This window comes from Hemitrygon akajei, chromosome 9 (assembly GCF_048418815.1).
Source record: "Hemitrygon akajei chromosome 9, sHemAka1.3, whole genome shotgun sequence".
In the NCBI taxonomy this organism is placed as follows: domain Eukaryota; kingdom Metazoa; phylum Chordata; class Chondrichthyes; order Myliobatiformes; family Dasyatidae; genus Hemitrygon; species Hemitrygon akajei.
In genome coordinates this window covers 58012745-58031695 of record NC_133132.1, presented here as the reverse complement: position 1 = coordinate 58031695, position 18951 = coordinate 58012745, and the positions used below count along the sequence as shown (strand labels likewise).

Below are 18951 nucleotides of genomic sequence, written 5' to 3'. Positions count from 1 at the left end.
CCATTCCTGCAAATTTCCTGTTCAAATATTATTTTAATTTTAAATTTAATGAACTACTTGTAGAAGCAGACAAGCCATCAGAAAGTCTTTTGAAAAGGCAATCTCATTAAGTGTGCTAATGAGCTATTCTCCAGGGAATGGCTCAATGGATTGAGTGATAATGAATTACCTTTAACTCTACCATAGATGCCAGTATCAATCCTTGACTGTGTTGGATTATCTGGTTTTTAGAAATCTCATTCCTGTGCCAGGTTTTGTGAGTTGGCTGTATGTTTTGTGCAAGGAAGCTGCCTGAGTGTTTACAGAAATTCACCTTTACACATGTGACACCCTGATGTCAGTGAAGACTTATGAGAAAGTAAGGAGCACTTTGGGGTGTATTGCGGTTGTCAATAATTATATTTAAATTAGCACCAGATATTGGTATTACAATATTAGTGGCTGAAAAATGGGAATTTTGCAGTGACTAACTCCTCCTACAAAGCAGATCAGAAATGTAATGCGATACTCTCCATATTGATCCTGTGGTCCCAACCACATTCAAGAACCTTCTAAGATGCTCAGTCAGCCAGGAAGAAGAACCTGGATGATCAGCACTTCATCGGCCATCTTCAACATCCACTCCATCCATAACTAGGGCACTGGCTGCTGTACATACTGTCTAATGGACCAGTGCAGTAACTTGATAAGGCATCTTTTGCAGCACCTTGCAGAGCCCTGGCCTCTGCCATCTACAAGAAAACTCACCAATGTGTCTACTTCCTCAAGAAGATAAAGAAATTTGGCATGATCCTGCTGACTCTCACCAATTTTTACAGATGTACCATTCAAGTATCTTATCTGGATGTATCACACAGAAAATGCTGGAGGAGCCCAGCAAGTCAGGCACCACAGCATCTAGGGTAGAGAATAAACATCTGAATTTTAGGCCAAGGTCCTTCTTCAGGGCCCTCCATAGATGCTGCCTGGCTTGCTCAGTTCCTCCAACATTTTGCATGTGCTGCTTAAAATTTATAGCATCTGCAGCATCCCCTGTGATTATGATCTGGAGGTACGATGACTTGGTATGTGAATTCCCTCCACGGTTTATTTCTGTACTTTTCACTGCCTCGGTAAAGCAGCAACATAGATCAAAGACCCCACCTAGCATGGGTGTTTGCTCTTCTCCTCTCTCTTATTGGGCAAAATGTATAAAAACCTGAAAGCATGTGTCAACAGGCTCAAGGACACCTTTTACCCCACTGTTATAAGACTATTGAATGGTTCTCCAGTACGAGAAAATGGACTCTACCTCACAATCTGCTTCATTATGATTTTTTACCTTATTGTTTATACACTGTTGTTTCATTGTAATTGTAATACTTTATTCTGCTTTCTGTTATATTTTTATCTTTTCTACCTCGATGCACAATGTAAAGATTTGATCTGTATGATCAATATCCAAGACAATTTTTTCACTGTACCTCAGTATACGTGACAATAATAAATCAATACCAACTATGCTGCCACTTCTAAGTTCCTCTCCAAAACTACATAGTATATTCCTTCTTTGTCACTGGGTGAAAATTCTACAATTTCCTACCTATAGTGCCATGACAGCACTTTCATCTCTGAAACTGCAGTAGTTCAAGAGAGTGAGAATGGGTTAGCCACACTATCTCAAGAGAAATTAAAGAAGGCCAGTAAAGATTAACCTGAGCTGTCAACAATGATCACAACATGGGAACAAAGAACATCAGCAAGAAGGTCTATGCCTCCCTTAGGTATGCCTGCAAAGTGTTAATGTACAAATCTGTTATTTCTCACCTGCTGCTGTGAACGTTCCTTAGGGAGGGTGTCGGAGTCACAGAAGACGTCCAGGTTTTCTGCGAAGTGGCCTCGGACGGTTGTTCCTGATGAGCCTGAAGTAATAGAGTGAACACAAAATGGCACAACAGTACTGCAATTAATAAAAAGTTCAACCACCTCGAGTAGCAAGACAAAATCACAGAAGCTGCTGAAAGAAGTGTTCAGTGCCAGGTCAGAAGGGCAGCTCTTGAGTTTCAGCCTTCCAATTAACATGTTCAGGTGCTAGGAACATTCCAATGTGCGTGCACAAAAGCATTAGGCTGGACATCTGGAAGGATTTAACTTCAGACTTAAAGCTACTGTCAGTGAACCTGATAATAAATGTTTTCCAAAGGGAATTCTGATTTCAGAATTTGCTTCCCTAAAGGAGAAAATAATTGCTTGATGGATATTGTCTGAACAGAACATTCTAGAATAAGAATAGCATTTTTACATTATGTTATACAGTACATAACTTTACACTTAAAGTCCATTTTGTGCTTGTTGCAACATAAACGTCATTCTGAGTACATCAAATCACGCTGACAATTACCTGTGTAAGGGGTTTCTTCTTTATGTTACTATGTTAATCAAAATGGCTTCTTGTTATGTTTTAAGTAGGAATGTTTCTTTGTTGGGGTAACTGGTGACAGAGTGCTTTCTCTTGCAGCTTGTTTGGGTTATAATTACTGATAACGAGAATTGTATTCATTTGTTAACCAATTGGGATAAATGTGATTCTTTCTTGTGGGTCTGTAAGCTAGTGTTGTGCGAATTTTTGGGGAGGTCGAAGAGGAGATCTTGAGGAAGAAGGACGTGCAGGATGCGTGCTGGTCAACCACCGAGGTTGGTCCCAGGTACCGGGTCGAGGAGGTTGGAGAAGATCAAATAGTGGACTGAAGACTTCGATAGTTGAGCTCCAACGGTTGTGCATGAATTGACTGAACTCTGATAAATTTTGGCGCCTTTTCTTTCTTTTCTTTTCTTTCGGAGATATTGTATCGCTATTAATTACCTAGTCCTAGTAAGATTTATAAAGTGTATTTTGTAACCGTACATGGTGTGCAGTCTGATATTGTGTGTGCGAGTTTGTACCAGTGCGCATTTCACAGCATCCACGCACACGGGAGACACGGTTTGATGGGTGGGCAGATTTTCCCCTAGACATACATCAGCCGATAGCATGAGCGTTACACCTGAGTTCTCATGATACTGGATTGGATGCATAACATTGACATGGAAACATTTCATGGTACTCATACAACAGAATTCTCCCTTTCCCACTGATGCCATTAAGCTTATCTCTGCGGCAAGATCCAGTAAGGAGGTACAGAAGCCTATAGTCCCACACCATCAGGTTCACAAACAGCTATTTGCCTTCAACTATCCGGTTCTTGAACCAACTGGCACAACCGTAGTCAATGTCATTTAGCAATATGGCCACTTCGATCACTTTACACTAAAATAGACTGTTTTTTAAAAAATTCTAATTGTGTTCTCTTCTAAAAGTTGTGTATAATTAATGGTTAATTTATATTTTACTTGTGAATGCTGTTTATATGATACTATGTGCCTGTATGCTGCCGCAAATAAGTTTTCCATTGCACATGTGCGTACATGTCCTTGTGCATCTGACAATAAAGTCAACATTGACTTTGACTTTGCTATTGATCTAACCCCAGAGATGAACCTAAAGGCATCAGTGGAAGAGGAAGCATTATAATGTATTAGTACCTGTCTCAGATACTTTCCACGGGAGTTCATATGTAGCTGGCTATGCAGTTGCTAAATGTACCTCTGTTAGGGAGTGGTTTGTAGATTTGAAGGAATGTTTACCTTGAAAAACCTACAAAATAAATATCTATAAAAGAGGTGAAGAAAACAATTTCAAAGGGCCAGGCTGGCTTGATTGCTACTTTAACTGCAGATGGTTGGCTGAGGTTTGTGTTGAAATAACAAATTAAATGGGGTCACAGTCCTGGTAATCATGGTGGGTGGGCAGGACAGGCCATCATTGTTACAACAGACAGGTGTGACAGGAATCACCACATTGCTCTCAATGCCAACTCTGGATGACACCAGAGCCAGTAACAAACATGGCAGCGTGTGTCAATTTAAACTGGAAGACCAAAGGAACTTATTTTAAATCGTAATTTCCAGTGGGAGAAAGGTATGTTTCAACAAAAACAAAAACTTAGCTATCATTTAAATTTTCACTCGTGTTTCTCCCTTTGCAATTCGTAACAGTCAGCTGCTCAAGATGTGATCTTTGTGATGGATGGATGTTGACCAAAAATAAGGTCTTCACTGAAGGCTCAGCAGAGTTTTGTTGAATTTGATTGAAAACACACAGTTTAAAAACCTCAGTGGAAGTTCAGTGCCCAAAAGGTTCAAAACAATACTGAACTGACTTCAATAAATCACAAAATAATCTGCTTTAGTACATCGGCTTTTGGTGTCTCAAGAAAACCTACTGCTGCCCCAAGAGAACATTTTGACCGCAGATTGCGAGGAAACTCCACCTTATGGGATCATTATACAAAATACTAGGGATTCTGGTTAATTGGGACACATCGGGACTAGTATATTTTGGCCCAATTAACCGAAATTTCATGGAAATATTTTTTAAAAGACAAACTCCAATTTAACTGAGTAAAAATTATGCAGTTAAATTAAATACAATACAAATTAGAACACTACTAATATTACTACATTGCAACTGTCACTTTTAAAAAAATGTTTGCTCTATGTATGGTGTAGTGTCTAACAGCCACATAAGTGCACACAACTGAAACTAGTTTAAACTGTTATATTCTTCAAATCTTCATCTTCATTGTAACATTCAAGATGATTGTCGACACCTTCAAATTCTTCATAGTTCCTAACTTACTGAAGTAGATAAATTGTTTCATTTTCACTTCTGGCCACGTATTGCATATCAAAGCCTCAATGCTTGAAACCACAGTGAGCAAAATGGTTCTGAATTGTCTTACTGCTTATTTCTCACCAGCTATCAGTGACAAAGATTCCTGCTTTTTGAACACAAACAAATGATGTTACTTCAAAACTTTTCACTCTAACTAAGCATGGTGTAGTGTCCAATGGCCACACAAGTGCAGGGGACTGACACTATTTAGGCAACAGTCTCCTTTACAATTAAGCAACAAAGTGTCGCAAATAAATAAAGCAAAGCCCAACTGTTGTCTCAATTAGTTTTTGTTTTTTAAGAGCAGTCCCCCATAGAGTCCCACAGAAAGCCCCAATTAACCAGATTCCACTATACTGACCATTAAACTACAAGATATATATATTTACAGAAGCAAAATATATTAACAACAGAGCGAAAATTTGCTGATGTTAACTATCAAAACTAATTCTGAACTGGTTAAATATTTCTGATAAACAATTGTTTTTGAAACCTGAATCATCCTACTTCCAGCATTCCATATGAATAGGTTCCTCTTCTAATGCCACCATTGTCAACTGCTTTCCCTTGGCACCTTCCCTAGCAAACACAGGAGATAGCTGCTCTTTTACTTCCCCTTCCCCTCTACCCAGGAGCCTAAGTACTCTTTGCATATTAAGAAATAAAGTGAACTTCATTCACATCTCACAATGTGGCCTCCTTTTCATCTGCGAGACAGTTTGTGTTACCACTTTGCAGAATACCATTATTCGGTACGTAAGAATGACCTCAGGCTTTGAGTTACCTAGCATTTTAGCACACTCTCTGCCCATCACTTTCTCTTTGGCCTCCTATCCTGTTCAAATGAAGTTCAGCAAACAGCATTTTGAACATCACCTTATCAGCCAATCCCACACTTTACAGCCCTTCCACAATGAATTTAACAATTTGATATTATCTCTACTCATAAAATTTTCCTACTAAGGTTTATAACATTCCCATTTCAGATAATAACTCTGCATATAATCAATCTCTAAAACTGACTGAAGCTTTCCTTACTTCAAGTTCAAGTTCACTGTCATTCAACCGTATACATGTGTATCACGAAAAGAAACAACGTTCCTCCAGACCAAGGTGCACAACACACTACATATACCTCTCACACAACATATAAAATAATATTACCACAAATAAATTAACAAATAACAAGATATAGTCCAGAAGACTGATACTTAGCATAAAGTGCATTTATGACACAAGTTAAAAAGAAAACAGTAAAATGCTACTGGCGATTCATAAGAGATGAGATCTTATAAACACAAGAGATCTTACAAATGCTATAAACCCAGAGTAACACACACAAATTGCTGGAGGAACTTAAGAGAGTCAGGAAGCATCTACGGATTAAGGTCAGTGCAACATTCTTCCTTATTTTTCTTTCATTTTAACTACCATTCATTTTATCATTTAATCTTCTCTACCCTATTTCTGTGCATCTTAGAAATAGTTTTATCTATTGATATATCCTAATTCAGATATAAGGACATTAATCCTTAACTCTTTAACTATTTCAGTACAAAAAGGGAGGAAGAACTGATTGATCTCTTGGCACACAAGATGGTAGACATTAGGAGCACAGTTTCTAAAAATGCTAATTCATGTGATATCAATAGTTAATTTTAAACCTGAAATTGCTATATTTTTGATTAAGGGATATCTGTAATACAACTGTTTTGAATTAGGTTGCAATTAACTCTGCTCCTTTCTTGAATTTGCATTATCCTCTAATTTGTCTTCTTTCTCTTCCATTGCTCTCTTTCAGCTCATTTTGTCCATGGTAACTAGATCCTGTTCCTTCTGATCCTATCCTCATTAAAGTGCCAACAATCCAACCTCCCATCCTGGTCCCCATGATAGCTGCTTTGTTCAAATATTCCTCCTCAGGTATGGCTCCTCTTTTTTTAAAACCTGCAGCCATCACATATCTCAGCATAAATAGAATCCCAACCTTGCGAACCACTTTTGTGAACTCTTTTGTTACTTTTGAACCAAAATCCATGCTAGAACTATGTTTGAATCCTTCTAATCATGCTTCCACTCTCTACCTCTTCCTTTGTCACAAAATATCTATGTATGAGGAGTGGGCTAGAGAATTAGGATGGTTCGTTGGGGTAGAAAGAGGAAGCATAGTTGCTGATCTCTGGTATACTTTGATATAAACAATGACATAGTTCAAGTAACACAGATTCAATCCTGATCTCTAATGTGGAGTTTGTGTACTCTTCCTGTATGGAGGCTTGCTCCAAGTGCTCTGCTATCCTCCCACATCCTAAATATGTGAAGCTTAGGTTAATTAATTAGCCACTGTAAATTGCCCTTAATGTTTATTCATTTATGGGATGTTGGTTTCACAGGCCGAGTCAGGACTTAATTGCCCATCTCTAATTGTCTTGAGAAAGTGATGGTGAGCTGTCCTCTGAGGCTACATCCACACTAGACCGGATAATTTTGAAAATGCCGGTTTTGCGTAAAAACGATAGACGTCCACACTAAAAACACAAAATGCTGGCAGAACTCAGCAGGCCAGACAGCATCAATGGGAGGAGGTAGTGACGACGTTTTGGGCCAAAACCCTTCATCAGGAATGAAGTAACATGGGATGGTCGAGGGGGGTTAAGAAGTGGGGGGAGGGATGAAGTAGAGAGCTGGGAAGTGATAGGCTGAAGGGAAATGGGCTAGGGGAAGGTGGAGAATTATGGGAAATAAAAGAGAAAGAAAGGTAGGGCTGGGAGGGGGATTATAGTGAGGGGGGAGAAAAGAGAGAGAAAGAGAACCAGACTAAACTAATAGATAGGGATGGGGGTAAGGGGGGGGCAAGGGTATCAACAGAGGTCTGTGAGTTGAATGTTCATGCTGGCAGGTAGGAGGCTACCTAGGTGAGAGATAAGGTATTGCTCCATCGACCTGCGTGTGGCCTCATCTTGACGGTAGAGGAGGCCATGGACAGACATGTCGGAGTGGGAGTGGTCTGTGGAATTGAAGTGTGTGGCCACAGGGAGATCCCGCCACTGCTGGAGGACTGAGCGCTGGTGTTCGGCGAAATGGTCTCCCAGTCTGTGGCGGGTCTCCCCAATGTATAAATGGCCACATCAGGAGCACTGGATACAGTATATCACCCCAGTTGACTCGCAGGTGAAGTGGTGCCTCACCTGAAAGGACTGTCTGAGGCCTAGGATGGTGGTGAGGGAAGAAGTGTGGGGGCAGGTGTAGCACTTCTTCCGTTTGCAGGGATGAGTGCCCGGAGGGAGGTCGGTGGGGAGGGATGGGGGGGGGGGATGAATGGACAAGTGAGTCACGTAGGGAGCGATCCCTGTGGAAAGCTGAGGGGGGGGGGGAGAGGGGAAGATGTGGCTGGTGGTGGGATCACGTAGGAGGTGGCGGAAGTTATGGAGGATTATACGTTGGATCTGTAGGCTGGTAGGGTGATAGGTGAGGACCAGAGGGACTCTATCCCTGGTGGGCTGGCGGGGGGATGGGGTGAGGGCAGAGGTGCGTGAAATACGGGAGACGCGATGGAGGGCAGAGTTGATAGTGGACGAAGTGAAGCCCCTTTCTTTAAAAAAGGAAGATATCTCCTTTGTCCTAGAATGAAAGGCCTCATCCTGAGAGCAGATGCGGCGGAGGAATTGAGAGAAAGGGATAGCATTTTTGCAGGAGACAGGGTGGGAGGAGGAATAGTCTAGGTAGTAATAGTCTAGACATCCACACTATGCGTTTTTAAAAGTATCTCTGTCCACATTGAAACGGAGATTTCGGCGAATCTTCTCCTACTGCGCATGTGCAGGACACATCTACCGAAAACAAGCAACATGTTTCGTGTCGAATCTCGTTGTGAAAGTACGTGTTTGTGCAGTTACAGACTAGAAAAACTTAAAACAACAGACAGCTGTTGGCTCTGGCACAGGAGAACTTAAAAGTGAAAAAACAAATACTGGAGTGTACGGAGGCAACCGCCGGGGGAGTTCATGGACAGATTGACCTGGCTGACAACGAACATTGAAAAACTGACTAACTCTGTTGCATTAATAAAACCCCTTGTTAAATATATAATACATGTCTGCATTAGTGTTATCTTGTATTTCCATACAATGTTACATTAGGCTGTTACACATCTATTGTCAGAGAAGTACTTGCATAAATAGGTAAAACCACCTTCATATGAGCAAGGACAGAAAACAGGGCAAAGTGAGTATACTTATTTATTCAGTAAGTTATGGGTCAAAGTATTTGGTGAGTACCTTTCTAACTCTTCTGGCACCAGTCTCGTTGCTGTCTGTTCTGAAATTGTTAGGTTGCGTTTAAGAAAACAATGAAATAGCACGCTGCCGTCTGACAGCGTTTTCAGATTTCTCCAGTTACCCCATCCACACTGATTTGCCCAAGCGGTGTTTTCAAAAATACACACTCTGGAAAGCGTTTCTGAAAAGCTCCAGTTTCGGGGGACGAAAACGCTGTTTTAGTGTGAACGGAGGGTAAAAACGAAGAGAAAAAGCTTCGGTTATGGATTTATCCAATGTAGTGTGGACATAGCCTTAAATTACTGCAGTCCTTGAGGTGTGCGTATATCCACAATTCTATTAGGGACAGTTCCAGGATTTTGATTTTCACCAGGGAAAAGGACCTTGACAATTGTGGAGATGACTTACAGTGGACTGATCCGCTTGAGCATATAGACATTAAGAATGAATATGTGCTAGAGCTTTTGAAAAGCATTAAGTTAGATAAGTCACTGGGACCAGGCAAAATATACCCCAGGCTACTGTGGGAAGCGAGGAAGGAGATTACTGAGCTTCTGGCAATGATCTTTGCATCATCAATAGGGACGGAAGAAGTACCAGAGGATTAGAAGATTGCAAATGCTGTTCCCTTGTTAAAGAAAGGGAATAGAGATAACCCAGGAAATTATAGAATCTTACTTCAGTGGTGGGCAAGTTGTTGGAGAAGATCCTGAGAGGCAGGATTTATAAGCATTTGGAGAGACATAATCTGATTAGGGATAGTCAGCATGGCTTTGTCAAGGGTAGGTCATACTTTACGAGCCTGATTGAATTCTTTGAGGATGTAACAAAATGCATTGATGAAGGTAGAGCAGTAGGTGTAATGTATATGGATTTCAGTAAGGCATCTGATAAGGTTTCCAATGCAAGACTCATTCAGAAAGTAAGGACACACGGGATCCAAGGAGACCTTGCTTTGTGGATCCAGAATTGGCTTGTCCACAGAAGGCAAAGAGTGGTTTTAGATGGTTCATATCCTGCATGGAGGTCAGTGACCAGTGGTATTCTGCAGGAATCTGTTCTGGGACCCCTTCTCTTTGTGATTTTTATAAATGACTTAGATGAAGAAGTAGAAGGGTGGGTTAGTAAGTTTACTGATGACACAAAGGTTGGGGCTGTTGTGGCTAGTCTGGAGGGTTGTCAGAGATCACAACAGGACATTGATAGGATGCAGAACTGGGCTGAGAAGTAGCAGATGGAGTTCAATCCAGATAAGTGTGAAGTGGTTCATTCTGGTAGGTCAAATTTGAAGACAGAATTAGTATTAGTGGTAAAACTCTTGGCAGTGTGGAAGATCAGAGAGATCTTGGGGTCCGTGTCCATAGGACACTTAAATCTACTGCGCAGGTTGGCAGTGTTGTTAAGAAAGCGTACGGTGTGTTGGCATTCATCAGCCATGGGATTGAGTTCAAGAGACGTGAGGTAATGCTGCAGCTATATAAGAACAAACATGAGGAAATCTGCAGATGCTGGAAATTCAAACAATAACACACACAAAATGCTGGTAGAACACAGCAGGCTAGGCAGCATCTATAGGGAGAAGCACTGTCGACGTTTCGGGCTGAGATGTCGACAGCGCTTCTCCCTATAGATGCTGCCTAGCCTGCTGTGTTCTACCAGCATTTTGTGTGTGTTGTTGTTAGCTATATAAGAACGTGGCCAGACCCCACTTGGAGTACTATGTGCAGTTCTGATCACCTATAGTATGTGGATACTATAGAAAGAATGCAGAGGAGATTTACAAGGATGTTGCCTGGATTGGAGAATGTGCCTTATGAGAATAGGTTGAGTGAACTTGGCCTTTTCTCCTTGGAGCAATGGAGGATGAAAGACGACCTGATAGAGGTGTATAAGATGATGAGAGGCATTGATCGTGTGGATAGTCAGAGGCTTTTTCCCAGGGCTGAAGTAGCTAACACGAGAGGGCAGAGTTTTAAGGTGCTTGGAAGTAGGTACAGAGCGGATGTTGGGGCAAGTTTTTCACACAGAGAGTGGTGGGTGCGTGGAATGCACTGCCAGCTAGGGTGGTGGAGGTGTCAGTGAGTACAGGTCACAAAGCAAACCCATTACACCAATAATTTTCCCTGTAACCTATTCTCCTAGAATTACCCTACCAGATGGAGCTTAGAAAAATAGAGTGCTATGTGGTAGGGTAATTCAAGGCAGTTTCTAGAGCAGGTTACATGGTTGGCACAGCATTGTGGGCTGAAAGGCCTGTAAAATGCTGTAGATTTCGAGAAAGGATGGTGTCTGGCTTGGAGAGCAACTTGCAGGTAGGTAAGTGGTAGAATCTTGTGAGTTGATGGGAATGTTGGATGAAATTAATGGAATGCTAGGAGGATAGGTTACAGGGAAAATTATTGGGATAATGGGTTTGCTTTGTGACCTGGCAAATAATCGATGGGTCAAGTAGTCTCCTTATAGGTCTAAATGAAATAAGGAAATTGGTAACAGTTGAAAGAAATGTCACACCAATGCAGATGAGAGAGATGTACTGCAGGAAAAGGCATCGGAGATTGTGTCAAAGATTACTAAAGCATTGAGAAGATAGAAAGTGCGCCACTGACAATCTCATTTTTGGATAATTTTGGCATTTCAGTATTGCCGAAACTCAATTTGATAGGTTCAACTATCAAACTGCCAGAAAATGAGGAATATGGGTCATGGTTACAACGATAAATTTCAAAACACAAAAGGTGGCAGAGATTACAGGGAATAAGCAGGAGTATCATATTAAAATAGATGATTACAAAGTTTAAAAGACATTTAGGCAGGTACATGGATAGGAAAGGTTTAGAGGAATATGGGACAAATGCAGGGAAATGGAAACCAAAGTAAACACATTGGTTATCATGGAAAAGGTGGGCTAAAGGGGTCATTTCCATACTGTATGACTGTATGATCAGTCATGATCATTATGAACGGCAATAAAGTCTGGAAAGGTTGGATGGCCTACTCCTGCTCCTTTTTCCAGTTTTTGTGCTATATTTCTATTAAAAAGGCTCTTAGTGATTCCACACAAAAACTATGACTGTGGAACACAATCCCTCTTTGAACTTCCCTTATCTGCATCCTTCTCGAATGCCCATTCTCTGTGGTGTGGTTTGGTAGGACTACACTCTCTTGCTTTTATTCATATTTACCCAGTCATTGGCAAAACATTACTGGCATTGTCTTCTCTTTCCACTTCCATACCATTAATTCCAATGCTCCCATTCCCCAATTTGAAATTACGTTCTAGAGTCTCTGGATATTTATCTATGAGCTCCCTCTGAGTGGCATCGCCTGAAGGCACAATGTTAGGCCTTGTGATGACACAAACGACACCAATATTTACCTTATCACCACCTTCTTCAGCTTGTCCAATGATCTCAAAATTGTCAGGCTGCTTGAAGCACTTCCACCATTGGCCAAATATTTTTTTTTCCCCAAGTTCTGGCTTGACCAAAGCTATTGCTCACTTTCCACTTTCCTATTTAATCACAGCTGAATAACCATTTGACGTAAACCAAGCTGTTCACCACCTTTATAAAGTTTTTGATCCAGAAATAAGACCATCTCAATGCAGTTCTTAGCTGGCCATTTTCATTCTATCCAGTGCAACTGAGTTATTTCAAAACCCTTCTCTCTGTACCTTAACTGGAATCAATTGTTTGCATGCAAACCCTGTGCTCACTATACTGGTTCCTGGCTCAGCATTGCTTTAACTTTAAACACCTTAGAGTTGTATATGATGACATACACATGTACTTTGAAATGTGTTGGAAAAGTTTTGTTACAATAAAGGTGGTTAAGTAATGGAAGGTGTGATTGTTGATATTATCTATCTTAAGGTCCGGATAATACTTCCAAGCTCTGTGAGGCCTGGTCTTTCAGTCTGTTTGCAGAATCATGTTAAATTACTGTTCTACAAGCTTCTGTAGATATACAGTGGAGAACATTTTGATTGCTTGAATTATGGACTGGTATGGAAGCTCCAAGGTCCAGAATCACAAGAGGCTACAGAAAGCAGTGGACTAAAGTTCCTTCAAGGGTACAGTTCTCCCACCATCAAGGACATCTACATAATATGGCGTCTGAGGAAGTCAACCTCCATCACCAGCAACCCCCACCGTCTGGGCCATGTCCTCTTCTCTATGTTGCAATCACGCAGGAGGTACAGGAACATCTTCCTCACTACCACTAGGGCATATATGTCAAACTCAAGGCCCGCGGGCCAAATTCGGCCCGCGGTGGAATTATCTTTGGCCTGCGAGATAACATCTAATTACTATTAAAGCTGGCCCCAGTAATCGAAGCGCCTATGGCGTATGATATGGCTAATGCTGAGTTTATTCAGGTACCAGGTTTTCAGGGTTTTTAGTGTTTATTCTGCAGTCTTGCTCGGCAGTCTTCATCATAAGAAACGGAATTTGTAAAGTGAAACACTTTGTAGTTATAGCAGAGACTGAGACACATGCGAGCAGGCTGAAAAAATGGAGGCAACGAAAGCTGCGTTCGCACGCGTCCGACTGATCCGGCCCGCATGAAGCTGCATTTTGCTCAATCCGGCCCGTGACCTAAAATGAGTTTGACACTCCTGCACTAGGGTTTTTCACCCTAAAATTACTTTGGACATTTATTTTCTCTCTCTCAACGTACACTAATGCGTTTGTTTATTTTGTGATGAAAGTTATGTATAATTTGTGTAATTTAAGTTTGTGTTAACAGATGTTTGTCATGTCTGTAATGTATTTTGCTGCTGCAAAAAGCTAATTGTCATGGCATTTAAACACTGTTTTTATGCCAATGACAATAAATTTGAACTTGAACTGGCCTTGTAACCTTCCTAAACATCTATTCCTTTATATTTTGGCTTAGCTGGGTGATAAAACTAATTGCTGCATAACCCACAAGGGGTAATATTCTTTCAATAATAGCACATTTGTCAAGACAGACCTGAGTTCAAGCCCTACTTCTTTGATATGAAATGTCATCTACATTAACACTTTAGTGCTGAGTACCAGATGTGCTACCATGAGGTTAACTGAAAACAAACAGAAAAGAATAAATAAGAGCAAAAGGTCAAATGGCTTCTTGAGCTTGCTTTCTGCTATTCAACAGGATCATGGTTAATATTGCTGGCTTCAACTCCACTTTCTTGCCTGATCCCCATTCTCCTTGAGTTCCCAAATATCAATCTACCATAGCCTTGAATGTATGTTAATAACTGCAAATCGAGGACATCACTAGGGTTTTCATGTTAATATCCAACCAGCATTAGTGCCTACACTTCATTGACTGCAGCTGAGTTCAGATTTACCTCTGCATTTCTTAATTCATACATTTAATAATCAAAAATAGTACAGCAAATCGCCAAATGCGTACATGAGTCACATTGAACTGCACAATTAAGTACTGAGGCTCAAAGGATGACAGCTACCAAGTTCACTTGCTTACAAAGCAACAAGTTACTTCCTAATTCCCTCACAAGATGGTGCCTGAAATGTCTTCAGCCACTGAACTCCACATTTGAATGCTATGAGAAGATGATGAGGCTGGAGCTCTAGAAGGCTTGGACCAACTTGACTACAGATCTTCAATCATCTAAATCTGTAAGGTCAAGTCTAGATTTCAGCAAGCATAAAGCAGTAGCCAACTGATGAAGAGCTTGAAAGTGACCCATAGAAATTCATTTTCTAAATCATTGTCACTGCTTGATGCAGAACGATGCATTAGGGTTCCAGAAGAATTGATCCTTGATAACAGTCAAAATCAGAAACTTCACACACAAAATGCTGGTAGAACACAGCAGGCCAGGCAGCATCTATAGGGAGAAGCACTGTCGACGTTTAGGGCCGAGACCCTTCATCAGGACTAACTGAAAGGAGAGATACTAAGAGATTTGAAAGTAGTGGGGGGGAGAGGGAAATGCGAAATGATAGGAGAAGACTGGAGGGGGTGGGATGAAGCTAAGAGCTGGAAAGGTGATTGGCGAAGGTGATACAGAGCTGGAGAAGGGAAAGGATCATGGGATGGGAGGCCTCGGGAGAAAGAAAGTGGGAGTGGGGGAGTACCAGAGGGAGATGGAGAACAAGCAGGGTGATAGGCAGAGAGGGAGAAAAAAAACAAACAACTAAATATGTCAGGGATGGGGTAAGAAGGGGAGGAGGGGCATTAACGGAAGTTCTCCCCTTCTCCTCTTCTTGCCCCATCCCTGACATATTTAGTTGTTTGTGTTTTGTTTTCTCTCTCTCTCTGCCCATTACCCTGCCGGTCTTCTCCTATCATTATGCATTTCCCCCTCCCCCCACTACTTTCAAATCTCTTAGTATCTCTCCTTTCAGTTAGTCCTGACGAAGGGTCTCGGCCCGAAACGTCGACAGTGCTTCTCCGAATAGATGCTGCCTGGCCTGCTGTGTTCCACCAGCATTTTGTGTGTGTTGTTTGAATTTTCAGCATCTGCAGATTTCCTCATGCTTGCTCTTTAAAATCAGAAGCTTGACAGGGATGAACATGCACTTGCTTAAAGTCTCTCATTTTTACTGATGCACCACAGAAAGCTTCCTATACAGATGCATCACGGCTAGGTATGGTTAAGAAATCTGAGGTCCACGAGACAGAAATCATTAGGGGAGAGGGTCAGTAACTTTAAATTCCTTAGCGTTACCGTACTATCTTGGGACAGTACGTAAGTACCATCACAAAGAAGGATCTCAACAGAGCCTCTATTTTCTTAGCAGTTTGCATAGATTTGGCATGTCATCTCAAACTTTAACAAACTTCCATAGCTACAAGTGGAGCATATCCTGATTGGTTACATCATGGCCTAGTATGGAAACATCTATGCCTAGGAATAGAAAAGTCTACAGAAAGTGGTGGATACAGACCAGACCACAGGCAAAATTCTCCCCATCACTGAACACATTTACAAGGAGTGCTGCCACAAGGAAGGAGCATCCATCATCAAGGATCCTCATTATCCAGGCCATGCTTTCTTCTCCCATCTACCATCAGGCAGGAGGTGTAGGATCTTAGGTCTCATACCACCAGGTTCAGAAGCAGTTGTTACCCTACAACCATGAGGCTCCTGAACCAGCATGATAATCTCACTCATCTCAATGCTGAAACGACTCCAACTTACTTTCAAGGTCTCCACAACTCACATTCTCAGCATTATTTATTCACTCTTTTGATTTATTATTATTATGATTTGTTTTGCCTTGCACACTGGATGGTTGTCAGTCTTTATTATGTGTAGTTTCTCATAAACTCTGTTGTGTTTCTTTATTTTCTTGTAAATGCCTACTGAGAATTGTGGACACAATTTAGCACATCATAGAAACCAGCCTCACTTCCACGGTTTGGACGCATTTCTGACTAACTTTATAAAGCAGCAACAGAATCAAAGACCCAATGCTCCTTGGACATGCTCTCTTCGTTCTCCTCCCGTTGGTCAGAAGATATAAAAGCATATGCCACAGATTTCTCAGTATGATAAAATGGACTCATTACCTCAGTGTATCTTGTTATGACCTTGTAACTTATTGTCTACGAGCACCGCAATTGCTCTGTAACAGGAACACTTTATTCTGTGCTCTGTTTTACCTTGTGTTATCTTAATGCATCGTTGTAATGAATTGATCTGTATGAACAATATGTAAGACACGTTTTTCACTGTACTTCAGCACATGTGACAGTAAGACATCAATTTACATTCTACAGTAGGTACAGCACAGCATGTTATGTGTACTGATACACATCATTTGCCACAGATAAAAACCTTTTTTTAATGGTCTGACACTTTGAAATAAAGTGTACTGAAATTGCTCAAATCCTCCAGAATCATACAATGGCTGCAATGTGAAGTTGGAGTTAGACTGCTAATGGGGATTATTGAGCCAGATCTTTTTGTAGACTAATGAGTTGTTCTTTATTTAACCAGACCATGGCGCAAAACCTGATCTATTGGTAAAAGACGAGAGACTGCAATCATTCAGAAATGAGTTGCTGTGTTAAATTATTGGGCATTGGAAACACATGGCAACACTTAAAATGAAATGTACCAAAAAGAAATGACGACGAGGAATCCTGCCAACATGTTATTTTAAGGTTCTTCATTGTTCCATTCCTTATACTGGGCAGAGATGTTATGTCTGGAAAACACAGAGGCTTTGAAGGATAACTGTATCCTTTCATAGCAGCTGGAAGGCCATGTAGTATAAAAGTTAGTGTGCCATTATCAGCACAGTAATGAATGGTGGAGCAGGAACATAGCTGGTGCTCTGGATTGGACCACACCTCATCTGCTTTGCATTTCTCCTTGGAACAGGAATAAGCTAAGTCTTTATATAAATTACTCACTGAGATGGACTGGAAATAATGGTGCAGAGGCTATACTTTGTACATTAAAAAATACAAATGTGCATAAGGATTATGTAATGGCAAATGCCAACATGCCAGCTTCAATCATGTCTGGAAGGCAGTGTCAGAAGGAGTTAATGAATGGATTCCAAGAACGCGCACAAGAAGGGGAAACAGGATGGTGCAGAGCAAACTGACCCAGGTTATTCATGAGTAGCTTTAATGAAAACACTGCCAGGAACCTGCAATCTGATCCTTCAGCCAGTCTCTCTTAAAAATGGATGTTGCACTTGCAAATAATATATAAAAGTTCCTGCAAATGTACCCAAAAGGAAGCAATTGATACTTTAGTTTAAGTAAGGCACCTGCATCAAAGCAAACCAAGCAAATTATATACCATAGTTGGCTGATGAGCCCAAGTAAGAACATTTGGTAAAGTTATTGGGATTTCTCTAAATAGCAGCCCTCCAGGTGATGTCTAGACTCAGTTCCCTAAGATTGAGCTGAGCTGCACCAGTGGAGCTCGTGGAATACTGTCTGACATCATCTGACCGTTTACTCAAAGTGATAACAAAACAAGATACACAAAAAACCGCTGTCTCCATTTACAAACCACAATGTTGTTGATGTTTCCCAAGCAAGACACTGAAAGTAGTCTGGAGTTGCAGAATTAGCCCAACACCATTGCAGTAAGATAAAATCCATTTAGCAACCACGTTCCAGAATCTACTTCTATACTGAAAGAGATAACGGGAAGTCACAATGCTCATTTGCCTTGCAGGGGAAGCTCAGGATTAATGTTGGTTAGAAAATATAATAGTAATGGCTTAGGATAGACTTGTCTTAATGGCAAATCAAAGGCCACATTGCTGGAGTGTCCATATCTATTGCACAAAGTTCAAAGTTCAAAACAAATTTATTATGTCACCTTATATCACCCGAGATTCATTTACTTGTGGATATTCACCGTAAGTACAAAGAAACACAATAGAATCAATGAAAAACTGTATACAAAGATGGACAAACAACCAATGTGCATAAGACAACAAATTGTGTAAATTAAAAAATACTAATAATGATAAATAGCCAACTAATAAATATTGAGAACCTGAGTTGCAGAGTCCTTGAAAGAGAGTCCTTAGATTGCGGAATCAGTCCAGTTATCTACTCTCTTCAGGAACCTAATGGTTGAGGGGTAATAAATGTTCCTGAACCTGGTGGTGTGAGACCTAAGGCTTCTGTACCTTCTTCCTGATGGTAGCAATGAGTTAGCATGCCTTTGATAGTGGGAGTCCTTAATGATGAATGCTGCTTTCCTGCAAAAGTGCTCCTTGAAAATGAGTTCAATGGTGGAAGAGAGTTTTACCTGTGATGGACTAGGCTGTATCTACTATTTTTTGTATGCTTTTCCATTCAAGGGCACTGATGTTTCAATACCAGAATGTGAAGCAGCCAGTCAGTATACTTTCCACCACACATCTAAAGAAGTTCTCAAAGTTTTAGATGACATACCGAATCTTTGCAAATGTCTAAGAAATT

General features: G+C 40.9%; 1 protein-coding gene across 6 annotated transcripts in view; it reads right to left on the bottom strand.

The window, feature by feature from the left end:
• Positions 1–18951, bottom strand: part of kif6 (kinesin family member 6) — a 569609-nt gene that overhangs the window by 64081 nt on the left and 486577 nt on the right. For all 6 annotated transcript variants that reach the window (XM_073056062.1, XM_073056057.1, XM_073056056.1 and 3 more), the window contains one exon: positions 1807–1901. In XM_073056062.1, the coding sequence (XP_072912163.1) occupies positions 1807–1901 (95 nt within the window). The remainder of the gene's footprint in view (positions 1–1806; positions 1902–18951) is intronic.